Source organism: Poromitra crassiceps (genome assembly GCF_964638095.1).
Source record: "Poromitra crassiceps genome assembly, chromosome: 13".
Lineage (NCBI taxonomy): Eukaryota > Metazoa > Chordata > Actinopteri > Beryciformes > Melamphaidae > Poromitra > Poromitra crassiceps.
Window position 1 is genome coordinate 28,898,805 of NC_139644.1, and position 13,885 is coordinate 28,912,689.

The 13,885-nt window shown below is 44.5% G+C and overlaps 1 protein-coding gene across 1 annotated transcript in view; it reads right to left on the bottom strand.

Moving 5' to 3' along the window:
* Positions 1 to 2,356: 2,356 nt before the first annotated feature.
* The window catches only part of LOC310788466 (sperm-associated antigen 17-like), a gene marked incomplete at both ends in the record, with an annotated part of 44,820 nt that continues 33,291 nt past the window's right edge, over positions 2,357 to 13,885 (bottom strand). The window contains 12 exons of the mRNA XM_083650016.1: positions 2,357 to 2,518; positions 2,608 to 2,668; positions 2,971 to 3,149; positions 4,777 to 4,913; positions 5,612 to 5,676; positions 7,125 to 7,164; positions 7,425 to 7,626; positions 8,126 to 8,215; positions 11,916 to 12,029; positions 12,750 to 12,938; positions 13,071 to 13,204; positions 13,685 to 13,815. Of these exons, the coding sequence (XP_083506142.1) occupies positions 2,357 to 2,518; positions 2,608 to 2,668; positions 2,971 to 3,149; positions 4,777 to 4,913; positions 5,612 to 5,676; positions 7,125 to 7,164; positions 7,425 to 7,626; positions 8,126 to 8,215; positions 11,916 to 12,029; positions 12,750 to 12,938; positions 13,071 to 13,204; positions 13,685 to 13,815 (1,504 nt within the window). The remainder of the gene's footprint in view (positions 2,519 to 2,607; positions 2,669 to 2,970; positions 3,150 to 4,776; positions 4,914 to 5,611; positions 5,677 to 7,124; positions 7,165 to 7,424; positions 7,627 to 8,125; positions 8,216 to 11,915; positions 12,030 to 12,749; positions 12,939 to 13,070; positions 13,205 to 13,684; positions 13,816 to 13,885) is intronic.

The window sequence follows — 13,885 nt, forward strand, 5'->3', positions numbered from 1 at the left end:
CTAAAAAATATAGTTTGGAAAACAGCCAAGATGTAAAGGGGAGCATCTCACCAGAAAGCTTACATTCTCTCTTTCAAACAGTGTAATCAATTCAAAATGTTTTGAGGCGTCAATGTAACTCATTTTGATGGAGCAGGTCATATTTATATGAAGGCATTATGTGTGTTGTTCCAATTGCCCTCATATGCTGTTACAATCACCCTTGTACGTGGGGGCAGATGTAACATTTGACTTCTAGTGTTTCGATCAATATTGTGACTGTAACATTGTAAAAACATTTTATGATTGTTAACAAGTAGAACACAGATACACCTTACCTACATAAAACTAATATTCAAATATAACCTGTGTTATGGTCGCCCCCCGCAGCTGAGAATAGAACCAGGAACCTCCGGCATGGGAGACAGACTCTCTACCAAGGAGGCTAAAGCACATGAGCTCAAACATGTGCTGCTAGAGTGTCTCTTGAAGTCTCAAAGAGTGAGCTTTACTTACTGCACAGCACCACCTACTGGCCACTGTTACACCAACAAGGGTTTTTTCTAGCCTGGTAAACCAGCCGGTCACATGAGCTCACATTCTCACGTGGTAGGACAAAATGAAATGTGAGCTCATGCGTCCGGCTGGTTTACCAGGCTAGGGCTTCTCAGTAATGACATCAAAACCAAAATGTTTTACAATTGACCTGGTCTCCCTTGCATTGGTGGGAAATGTATAGGTTACTCCTTGTTACTTACATGCTCCAGTCCCTTCGATAGCTCAGTTGGTAGAGCGGAGGACTGTAGGAGCTGATTGCTGAAATCCTTAGGTCGCTGGTTCAAATCCGGCTCGAAGGAGGACATTTTTAGGTTGCAGAGATGAGACACTGATGAGAGAAAGTACTTTTAAACCGGAAGAATAGGAACCAATACCCCATGTTGCTTTCACAGTGTCCACAAGCAAAACCCTTAGTCCCCGGCAGTGGCAGCTTTACAGACAATCGGTAATTGTTCAGTACTTCAACCTCCCTGTGGAAAGGGCAAGCAAAAACAGAGCTCCCCTACATAATAAACAATAACCCCTAAAAGTCACTGGCAACAATTATTTCAGTGTGGATAAAGATTTTAATTGGTGATGGACGATAAAACAAATTATATCTTTAAGAATATGTCATTTTTGATGAAGAAAGAAGCAGAGACAAGACAATAGATAAGAATCCTAAATGTCTACCAAATCCACCTACGGGTACAAATAAAGTAACCTTGACCTTGGGACTGGGATGATGCTGTGAAATGTGATTGGAAATGGGTGTTTATTCCTCAGAGACTGTGGGATTGGCATGTTCTTCTGAAATGTACAAAAACAAATGTCTCAGTGACATAAGCCTCTCTTTCTATATGCAGAGATGTCGCTTTTCAGTTCAATCTTTTGTCGTAGGAAGATACCAACCTGTGTGTGCTGGAGTGGTGAGAGGAGGGGGTCGTCTGTGGGGCAGCACCACGCCTCGTCTCACTGGTGGGGTGGAGGACAGGTGACGGACCCTGGAGCCTTTCTTGTTTTTTTGTGTATTGCTGTGGTCTTTCAACCAAATGTCATAGAACTTCTCAGGAAGGATGGGTGAGATGATTCAGGTCAAGGGCCAACGTCTAACATGTAAAACAGAAATCTACTGGCCCTGCAGAAACATCTGACTAGTTTACAATGCAGACACTGGCTTTAACACAATTGTACTACTGTACATGGCTTAACACAATTATTATTGGGATACAATTACTGTTGAACCCTGACTGGGTTTAGAGAACACAGACAGACTATTAGCTGGAAGGTAAACCAACAACACTGACATTATTTTAAAGACTATCCTCACTTTTTAGAATGCACACCTCAGGAGCAGTAAGCATGAGCTGCTCTGGGCATCATGCAGTCATAATTAAATCATACTTCTAAAGCAAACAGCATTATTCAGTTCTGTATCTATGATCACAATTTTAAGAAATATTAGCTTGCCTGTTGGCTGAATTTTAGCTGCCGCAGCACATCTCCAGGGAGAGGTAATGTCAAGTCAAGTCAAGTTTATGTATAGCACATTTCATACACGGAGGCAATTCAAAGTGCTTCACATAAAATGGATGACAGGAAAATAAAAGAATAAAAGAAGAGAATAAAATGGACATTTAAAAGCATCACAACAAAACTTTAAAAAAGAGTAAAAAAAAAAGTGCATTAAGCAACAGATGCAACAGTTGCAAAAAGAGCTAAAAACTTATAGAGGACTCAATGGATTTGCATAATAGAATGTTGAGGATGAATTGTTCTTGAAAACCGATATTGGCTTGCATTCTAACAAGCAAAAATGTTTCTCCCAAAATGATCTCTCTTAAAGTGTATAAAGGATATTAGCAGTGACAGGGAGGTAGAGGATGTCTGTCTCCGTGAGAATGGGAATGTGCTGGGAGATGTAGTTCTTTGGCTCTCCCTCTCGGACTACAGACATGGCAAACAGCTCAACCTGCAGCTCAACCTGCAACCCTGCGGCCACCTGAGGCCACACACAAACAGAGAGACTGTACATCGCATACTGTATATGTATTGTGGTACATACTCCCGGGATGGGAATTTCAAACTTACAGGCCCAGGGTTGTAGAGCACTCGGAGGCCTGAAGCAGGAGGTGGCTGCTTCACACTGAACCTGAAGGAAGAGACACAAATAGTTACAGGTCAATGTTTTACCCTCAAACTCTGACGTGACCCACATGAGGACTTTTTCCTAACCTCTTAAAGGACAATTTCACAGCAACGTTGTCACACGTGTGCATGTGTTCATACAGTCAAATGGCATCCTCTGAGCTGATGCAATTCATAGATAAATAAAAATAACTTTGACATGACTAAATTGCCGTTTTGCACCCATGATTCTATAGTTTTTGAGGTGCTTATCAATACTCAGGGTTCTTTCCTCCTGGTCCGTCCATCCATTATCTCGTGTCTCACCTGCAGGTGTCAACGCCAACGTTCTTCATCACCACGGTAACGGCGTATGAGGCGCCCTCCCTGAGCGTCCCAAAGTCCACCGTGGCTGGACGGAGCTGGAAACCCCTGGCTACAGAACTGGGATCAATCAGAGAAACGGTTCGACACTTCCTCCTCACCGGCTCCTCCACTGACAGGAACTGGAAAACAGGGTGCAGAATGAATGCAACACTGTTTCATCCATTCTTCAATCCAAAAAGAATAATGATAAAATGAATTGGCCAAAATGAAAAACGGTGTCGTATTTTGATTGGTTTTTCATTTTTCGATTCTGACTGAAAAACAATTTTCACCTGTTTTTCAGGCGTTTCATTTTTCAATTAGAAAGGAATTGTGAATTATCCAAAGGTACCCAGACCAAAGAACTTTTATGGAAAGAACTGACAGCTCCATATTGCCCCATTGCAACATCAGCGCCCAGCAGCCTCCGCCATTTTTTATTTTTGGAAGCGTGACAGCGCCAAAAGAACCTCGCACAGGCTCGCAGTGGTCAGCTGCGGTAGCGCGGGCCCCTATAATCAGCCTCTCTAAACAGTAACTGAACGGGAGAACACTCTAAATTTCGTGGATTCACATCTTTTCTGGGCGTACTGTAAATCTTGATTGAAGTGGTGTAGTGCAGGGATGTAAAACAACAACCATATTGTGGAAACTAAGCCAAATTTTTCGTTTTCTTTGTTTAGTTTTTTCAAGATAAATAGCTAATGCGGCTGTCGTCCACTCCGTCAGAAGTGCATTGCCGTGGTTTTAACCTCGGGTCCTTTGCATTTACTATTTATCTTGAAAAAACTAAAAGAAAAAAACGAAAAATTTTGCTTAATTTCCACAATATGGTTGTTGTTTTACATCCCTGCACTACACCACTTCAATCAAGATTTGCAGTACGCCCAGAAAAGATGTGAATCCACGAAATTTAGAGTGTTCTCCCGTTGAGTTACTGTTTAGAGAGGCTGATTATAGGGGCCCGCGCTACCGCAGCTGACCACTGCGAGGCGCATTCTGTTTCCAAAAATGGCCGGAGTATCTTGAGGTCCTTGTGCAGCTTGCGAGACGAGGGGTTTCCCAGAGCCGCAGCTCCACCTGCTATTGGTCCGTGATCGCCAAGCTGCACAATCACTGATCATTTCATGAACAAATATTTTAGCTTGTTTTTACAGACCACGGGATATTGCAGAGAATGTTTTTTCTTTTTCTAACTGCATATTTTTAACACTGGGGCGGCTATGTCCTCTGTAGTGTGTGTGTGTGTGTGTGTGTGTGTGTGTGTGTGTGTTTGTTTGTGTGTGTGTCGGTACGTGCACATCATGAAGCGCTCGGCGGCTTGCCTGCTGAAAAAGCTGCTTTGACGCTGCATCTTGATAGGCTGTCTTGCTCTATTTCCGTGTCTGATTGGTCCATTTACCTCGCGCCCCCTGCCGCTGGAACCGCCCACAGCGTTTCGCTGTCGCAGAGCGTGAAACGCTGTGGGCGGTTCCAGCGGCAGGGGGCGCGAGGTAAATGGACCAATCAGACACGGAAATAGAGCAAGACAGCCTATCAAGATGCAGCGTCAAAGCGGCTTTTTCAGCAGGCAAGCCGCCGAGCGCTTCATGATGTGCACGTACCGTCAGTGTGTGTGTGTGTGTGTGTGTGTGTGTGTATGTGTGTGTGCGTGCGTGTGTGTGTGTGTGTGTGTGTGTGTGTGTGTGTGTGTGTGTGTGTGTGTGTGTGTGTGTGTGTTGTGTGTGCATGCGTGCACGTGCGTGTGTACGCACAGTACGTGATTACCTGTTGATTGGGTTGGCTGCAGGTTTTGGATCTAAGGATGCAGGTTGGTAGAGTGACTTTAGTCCTCCTGGGGTTTCCAGTCACATCCAGCTGGACTGACTTACACTGGCCAGATGAGCCTCTCAGACTGCTGTCACCTGGCATAGGCATGCACAATAATCAATCAATCAATACATTTCACTCACAGTCCAAATATCATCAAGATAAACAGCAGTGGTGTATTATATTTGTTTGCCTGGTTATGCAAAATAGAACTCAGGCTCTGCCCTCAAAGTGTCCCTGTGATAGATTTAGTGAGGTCACAGGACGGGGGATTCATTTCTGTATTAACTAACAGAGGGAGATGAAGGACTGTAAGGTGTGAGACAAACCTGCAGTCTGAGGTGTGCGTTTAGAGGGAGGTGAAGGACAGTAAGGTGTGAGACAAACCTGCAGTCTGAGGTGAGGGGTTAGAGGGAGATGAAGGACGGTAAGGTGTGAGACAAACCTGCAGTCTGAGGTGTGGGGTTAGAGGGAGATGAAGGACGGTAAGGTGTGAGACAAACCTGCAGTCTGAGGTGTGGGGTTAGAGGGAGGTGAAGGACAGTAAGGTGTGAGACAAACCTGCAGTCTGAGGTGTGGGGTTAGAGGGAGATGAAGGACAGTAAGGTGTGAGACAAACCTGCAGTCTGAGGTGTGAGGTTAGAGGGAGGTGAAGGACTGTAAGGTGTGAGACAAACCTGCAGTCTGAGGTGTGGGGTTAGAGGGAGATGAAGGACAGTAAGGTGTGAGACAAACCTGCAGTCTGAGGTGTGGGGTTAGAGGGAGGTGAAGGACAGTGAGGTGTGAGACAAACCTGCAGTCTGAGGTGTGGGGTTAGAGGGAGATGAAGGATGGTAAGGTGTGAGACAAACCTGCAGTCTGAGGTGTGAGGTTAGAGGGAGATGAAGGACAGTGAGGTGTGAGACAAACCTGCAGTCTGAGGTGTGAGGTTAGAGGGAGATGAAGGACTGTAAGGTGTGAGACAAACCTGCAGTCTGAGGTGTGGGGTTAGAGGGAGGTGAAGGACAGTGAGGTGTGAGACAAACCTGCAGTCTGAGGTGTGCGGTTAGAGGGAGATGAAGGACTGTAAGGTGTGAGACAAACCTGCAGTCTGAGATGTGGGGTTAGAGGGAGGTGAAGGACAGTAAGGTGTGAGACAAACCTGCAGTCTGAGGTGTGGGGTTAGAGGGAGATGAAGGACTGTAAGGTGTGAGACAAACCTGCAGTCTGAGGTGTGTGGTTAGAGGGAGGTGAAGGACAGTAAGGTGTGAGACAAACCTGCAGTCTGAGGTGTGGGGTTAGAGGGAGGTGAAGGACTGTAAGGTGTGAGACAAACCTGCAGTCTGAGGTGTGGGGTTAGAGGGAGGTGAAGGACTGTAAGGTGTGAGACAAACCTGCAGTCTGAGGTGTGGGGTTAGAGGGAGGTGAAGGACTGTAAGGTGTGAGACAAACCTGCAGTCTGAGGTGTGGGGTTAGAGGGAAATGAAGGACTGTAAGGTGTGAGACAAACCTGCAGTCTGAGGTGTGGGGTTAGAGGGAAATGAAGGACAGTAAGGTGTGAGACAAACCTGCAGTCAGAGGTGTGGGGTTAGAGGGAGGTGAAGGACTGTAAGGTGTGAGACAAACCTGCAGTCTGAGGTGTGGGGTTAGAGGGAGGTGAAGGACAGTAAGGTGTGAGACAAACCTGCAGTCTGAGGTGTGGGGTTAGAGGGAGGTGAAGGACAGTAAGGTGTGAGACAAACCTGCAGTCTGAGGTGTGGGGTTAGAGGGAGGTGAAGGACAGTAAGGTGTGAGACAAACCTGCAGTCTGAGGTGTGGGGTTAGAGGGAGGTGAAGGACTGTAAGGTGTGAGACAAACCTGCAGTCTGAGGTGTGGGGTTAGAGGGAGATGAAGGACTGTAAGGTGTGAGACAAACCTGCAGTCTGAGGTGTGGGGTTGGTGGGTCTCCCTACAGGCCTCACATCACTTCCTGCTGCATGACTATTTAAGAGCACAATAGCAGGAGAGGTCAAGCAGCATCACATCAGTAAATGTAAACAAAGTCAAGGGATCTGCAAGTCCAATATGGGAGTTTGATGTGGGAGATTAACATTGGGAATTTATACTAAATTGGGAATTTATGCTGGAATGCATTGTGGAGTAATAAGCTAATTACATGATGTTAAAATGTTCCACTTGGACATGAGATCTGTATGTCAGGCTCACTCATTCCCATTGATTCTGACTAGAATTCTGCTCCAATAAAGGAGACATCTTTACTGTGATTGCAAAGAAGCATTATGGGATATCACCACCACCATTAACAACATCCTCTTAATTTAATTACCTTGCTGCATGAGAGGGCGTTGGGTTCAGGGGTCGCTGGGCTACACACGCACATGCACACGCACAAGCACACGCACACGCACACGCACACACACAACATGACATGTATGTTATTTAATCCGTTTAATTGAGCACTGCAGCACATTGCTCTATAGCATTAAAATTGGGATTTTGGTGTTGTTTTTGATACTTTATTTATTCAGTTCACTTCAGTCTCAATTGTTTTATACATATTGTAATCCTAACTGGGTAATCATTAATTGGAGCCTGGTATCAATATGCCTGTGATTCCTTCATTTACTGTTCTCTTGCGGGGCGTCTTTCAGGAAGGCCTCTGCATGGCCTGTCTTGGGGATTGGAGGGAGATCCATGGACAGACTCCTCATGTCTGGTGTTTGGTGGTGGAGCTGATCCATGGACAGACTCCTCATGTCTGGTGTGTGGTGGTGGAGCTGATCTATGGACAGACTCCTCATGTTTGGTGTTTGGTGGTGGAGCTGACTCTGGAAAACAGGCACCAGACAGCTCTGTATACTGTACCTTACTGTATATAATGTGGTGGCCTGCAAAAACCCTTCACACGGTGAACATTTTACATTTTCTCCCCCCCCCATAAATTAGAAACTATTCCCTATATATAACTTGTTGAATGACTGATAAAGCTCTCTCAGATCAAAAGTTATGAGTATTGTAATCTGTTATGTGTCTAAAAGTAAAACATGACGAAAATGGCTTTAAACATTCCACAACATTCTATTTTCTACAGTGGCATTCCACCAAAACCATAAACATATAAATATGTTCCATTTTGTTTTATGAAAATAATTATTCACCCTGATGTACTATGGAGATCGAAGTAACCAAATCACTCAAAATACCTACAAAACTCATTTTTGACCTTCTTTGGCTCATTACCAACAATATGTAGCAGCGACGTGAAGAGTTCTTCCAGACCAGCACACATTATGTAGACTATACACATGCATAGATGTGTAGACATACCTGGTGTAATGGTGTGTTTTCCAGGTGGAAATAAGGAACAACAGTCCTCTTCCTCAGAGCCTCTCTATAGGCCTTCTCCTCACACTGCTCCTGTCTGCAACACACACATCACATCCATACAACAATGTCTCTATAGGCCTTCTCCTCACACTGCTCCTGTCTGCAACACACACATCCATACAACAATGTCTCTATAGGCCTTCTCCTCACACTGCTCCTGTCTGCAACACACACATCACATCCATACAACAATGTCTCTATAGGCCTTCTCCTCACACTGCTCCTGTCTGCAACACACACATCACATCCATACAACAATGTCTCTATAGGCCTTCTCCTCACACTGCTCCTGTCTGCAACACACACATCACATCCATACAACAATGTGAAAAGGATTGAACAGTTGAGTTGGTGCAAAAAAATAAAACAAAACAGTGGGAGAAATAGACAAAACAGTTACCTGTGTTGTGCAATTCTTTTGGTCCACTGTGACTCCTTTACATTACAACTAGAGGGGAGAGGAGAGGAAGTTACAAAATTATTGTATCATTCATAGTTTTCCAATTATTGGTGATGTAACTGTAGGGAATGTCGCAATTATGTATTTATTTAATCAAGCATGCCAGTGTGATCTCTCCCACCTGTCATCAGCATCTCTGGGTGTGCTTTCGCTCTCCCACCTGTCATCTGCTCCTCTGGGTGTGTCTTCTGCATCGGACTGCTCACCTGGGGCTCCCATCACCTGACTGTACAGACTGGCTATGTCCCCTTTGAACATACACACACACACACACACACACACACACACACACAAAACGAAATGTCTACGTTTCTACTGTACCTCGCGTTTTCGAAAAATACTCCTTGTGGGTACAGTAAGCTACATTAAAACTCAAATACGTACAGTATGTGACAGCTCTATCAATAGGTAAATGCCATTTTCTAACAATATTTTAGGCAACACTCTTGCAAGCAGTCACCCACCTGAAGTCCTCTTGCCAGTGTGACCTGGGCGCTCTGTCTCTGGAAGAGACTAAAACATCATAATCAGGCTATTTCTTCTTATATTACTACCTTACTTGTATATAACTTACCTGTGTGTCTGTGTGTGTGCATTAATGTGTGTGTAATGTGTATATGTGTGTGTGTGTGTGTGTTGCGTGTGGCCATGGACGGTGCATAATAAACTTCACACATGGTATGTATCATGTTGCACATTCATGTGTTTACATTCTGTGTTTGTACTGTTCCTTAATTGATCTCCTCTGCTCCTCCTTACCTAAGGCTGAACACCTGCAGACACTCAGCTAATTGCTGATGCAGCTCTGCATCTGCAGGTATATAAGCTGGCTTGCTGCTGGGACACAGTTACTCTACACCTGAATCCAGCCCAGCAGCACCTGTACATTTGGTTTGATACTTTTGCCCCTTTCTTTCCGTTATTAGGTCCTGGCACAATAGGTGCCAGGCTTTATTGTTTTAGTTTAACCTGGCTGTTATGGTAGTTGTTTTTCGTCCTTAGTTTTAGTTTAGTTAATCTAAATTATTCTTTGTACGTTTGTTAATTGTTAGTTAAAGAGGGGCTGGCTTCGACGGCCCTATATGGGCCAGCCCAGACCCCTCTCCCTTTTGTTTATTTCGGCCAAACTGTCAGGTTATTTAGTTTTATGGTTTTGGGCCTTTTTTATTAGATACTTTGGGGAAAAGGACAATAAAAACCCTATATTTTGATTCTTGTGTGGCGTTCTTCTTATGTTGTGGTTTCCACTTGAGCCTTATTTCTGTTATATGTGTGGAGGCCGTAACATAATGGGGGCTCGTCGATCGCGAGTTTTTTTTCTTCTTCTGAGGATTGGGAGTTTCTCCACCTCAGGTTGTAGCGTGCGTAATGGTGCGGATTCCAGCGCGTCTACTTTTTCTCGTTTCTGAGAAACATTAGTTTCTCTCCCTACAGTGTTAATTGTCACGTCGTTTAACACTGAGGTGGTACTTTTGGCACATTGTGTCTGTATTTCTGGGACTTGTAATAGTCTATTTTCTTGTGTGCCGATTTTTGGTGCGGTGTTATGCGCACCTGTTTTGGACGCCACAGTTTGTGTGCTGCTGAGTGGGCAGTGTGTTTTTTCTAGTGCGTGGTGCTGCGCTTTGGCTGTGAGTTGGTCTGTGTCGTGTTGCGGCGGACCAGTTGTTTGCCTGTTGTCGCGTTAGCGATATTTCTTTTGGTTGTCTATTGGCAATTTGATTGACATCTCCCTTTAAGATGGAGTTTAAAATAGAGGAGTTTGTTGCACATCATTCTCTTGGTATGTTTCAGGTGTCCAGTGCTGAAGCGGCTGGTAATGTTCAGGTAGTGTTGGTGTTGTCCAGCACTACCCCTGCTGGAACTCGGGCTGTGTTGGCCTTGTCTCAAGACCCTGAAGATGTTGTGGGTGTCTTTAATGCTGTCGTTGAAGGGCAGCTGAAAAACTCTAAAGTAGAAGCTGTCCTGTCGTTTCCCGCTCCTGTCAGTCACCGTGGGCTCAGGCGTTGATGGCAGGTTATTACGGGAATGTTTGCAGCGACTTTTCTGTGGATGCAATACCTTTTCTATTGCTGTATTGAGTTCTCTATTGAGTTCTCTTGAGTGAGTCATGTCATTCAGTTACCTGTGCAGTAATGGATGGCCTTGATGTTGCTCTTTTGACATTTTTGACAGTAGGAAGAGGTTAACTTCGGTTGACGTTAGGAGTGGGTTTTTTCCACATGATGGGTTAACAGTGGTTAACATTGAAAGAAGGTTAGCAGTAGTTAACATTCGGAGTGGGACTTTTCCACATGATGGGTTAAAATGTCTTAAATTTGTTCAATATTCGGTTGACTTCTGGTCGACATTCAGTTAACTTTGCTTGATTTTTCAGATGGACATTTTGCACACTAATAATCTTTGTGTGATGTCTCTGTCCCTATGAACGCCTGTATAGGAGACTTAAAATCTTGCTGTCAGCGCGGTTGGTGGAGGTCAGACATGTCCGTGGCAACGACAATGTCCTGGCCGACACTGTATGCTAAGTTTCTGACTGCTGAATGACCTCACGTTGCACTCCCGGTATTCACCATCATAGGGTGGGGGTGTTGCGTGTGGCCATGGACGGTGCATAATAAACTTCACACATGGTATGTATCATGTTGCACATTCATGTGTTTACATTCTGTGTTTGTACTGTTCCTTAATTGATCTCCTCTGCTCCTCCTTACCTAAGGCTGAACACCTGCAGACACTCAGCTAATTGCTGATGCAGCTCTGCATCTGCAGGTATATAAGCTGGCTTGCTGCTGGGACACAGTTACTCTACACCTGAATCCAGCCCAGCAGCACCTGTACATTTGGTTTGATACTTTTGCCCCTTTCTTTCCGTTATTAGGTCCTGGCACAATAGGTGCCAGGCTTTATTGTTTTAGTTTAACCTGGCTGTTATGGTAGTTGTTTTTCGTCCTTAGTTTTAGTTTAGTTAATCTAAATTATTCTTTGTACGTTTGTTAATTGTTAGTTTAAGGAGAGGGGCTGGCTTCGACGGCCCTATATGGGCCAGCCCAGACCCCTCTCCCTTTTGTTTATTTCGGCCAAACTGTCAGGTTATTTAGTTTTATGGTTTTGGGCCTTTTTTATTAGATACTTTGGGGAAAAGGACAATAAAAACCCTATATTTTGATTCTTGTGTGGCGTTCTTCTTATGTTGTGGTTTCCACTTGAGCCTTATTTCTGTTATATGTGTGGAGGCCGTAACACATGCGTGCGTGCGTGCGTGCTGACCAGGACCAGTTTGAGCAGGTCCCTAGCATGGCCTCTCTCCTCGTCGGTGCGAGGGTCTTTAACCTTCATCTCTTCTGATAGCTGCTCCCTCTGCAACAGGCTCTCCATGTATTCCTAAAGGCAAAGCCAGATTTCACAGGCAATATGTTAAACCCCAGGGCAATGTGAAATGGTGAAATAATTACATTTGGGGATTACTGTAAGATTGAATAACTGTATCTCATCCAATCTACTGTAATTGATTTGATTCCTATCTAATATCGTCTTCTGTAATACTGTATGTAGTTTTTACACTGAACAGGGAAGTAGGAGACATATGATGTGGGCAATAGAGGTGTACTTTTGTCATAAACTCTAATAAAACACAAACAACATTTACATTTTTATCTCAAACTTTCTTACATGGAGCTCATCACTCATTTAATGAAAAAGACATAATAAAGAATTTTAGAAAACATTCAACTAAAAAAGAAGTTATAAAACGGTGAATGTAGCTTTGCGAAGAGAATGGTGTAGACACCATGTAACTTAAAATGACATTAATAAAGGAAATATAACTTTCACTGCTATTTCGCTCGAAACCGAAAAGATATGGTGCCATTCTATACAATTTGTGCTTTTATCATAACTATTTTAGCAAAACTATCCAAAGAGAAATCATTTTATGACACCAACAAGAACTAGAACCAAAAACGGACACCAAAACAAGGACGGCTGGGTGAACAGATCCAAAATCACCACCCTATGTAAGAAAATAAATGATAGGAAAACAATAAAATGACTGAATGAGTCATGTGACTGAGTCATGTCACATGACTGAGTCGTGTGTTTTACCTTCAGGCGTGTGTCGAGAGTGTTCCTGTGCTGAGTGGTGAGGGCTCGGTGCTGCCTCAGCTCTCTGAGCTCCAGGACCTCAGGACAGCAGTGGACGGACTGACGCTGAGCTGGGGAACCAACGCACCTCTCTCTCAGAGTCAGACCCCGGCCCAGCTCACAACCAAACCCAGGACCTGCTGTCTGCTTCTGTAATAAGGAGAGACAGTGAGGAAGGTGTGTGTGTGTGTGTGCAGTGCGTGTGTGCGCGTGCATGAGTGTGTGTATGATTGTGTGTGTGTGCGTGTGTGTGTGTGTGTGTGTGTGTGTGTGTGTACCTACCTCTACTCTTGGGAAGTCATGCCAGCTGCGATTCCTGAGGTTGGTGGGGATGATGTCGGGGTTCTGTTTCCCTAGCAACCATTGGGACCACACACTCTGGTGGCTGGGCTTTAGGATGATAATGCCAAACTCACCTGGGTGGGACACACACACACACACACACACACACACACACACACACACACACACACACACACACACACACACACACACACACACACACACACACACACACACACGTGCCAAAATGCTTATCCATTAATAGAAATTCACATAACTTTCTTGAGATTGATAGCCTATATATAGCATTTTTGAGTTTAGCTCCTGAAGTAAGGCTAACATTAGCTGTCAAATTGGCTACATACAGCCTTCTTAGCTTATCTTACAACTTGTTAAGCGTGTATATAAAAGTCTGGAGCTTTCCTAGTGGGTATATGGCATATACTGTACCTGCGTATCACGTAGACTAAACCACTGGTCTCTGCTGTGTAGTCACAAACATGACTGAATCAAACGGAATCACTTCCCTCGTACTGTACAGTACATCCCAGAGGGTTGCATACTGAATGGCTTGTTGTTGGGAGATGTAGTTCATACTGTAAGTAAGAGTGTACCTTGTGCGTCTGGCAGTGGCTCCTTCAGCAGGGCTATGGTAGGGTCAGAGTAGGCCTGGTAGAGCAGCTCCTCTACAGTCTGAGAGCTCAGCAGTTCAGTACCTGAACCGTCCCCATAAACCAGAAAGAACCTGGAACACAACAAGTTATCAAGCTTAAAATCTCTATCTATAATAGCACTATGAAGTTCAGTGTGCAGGA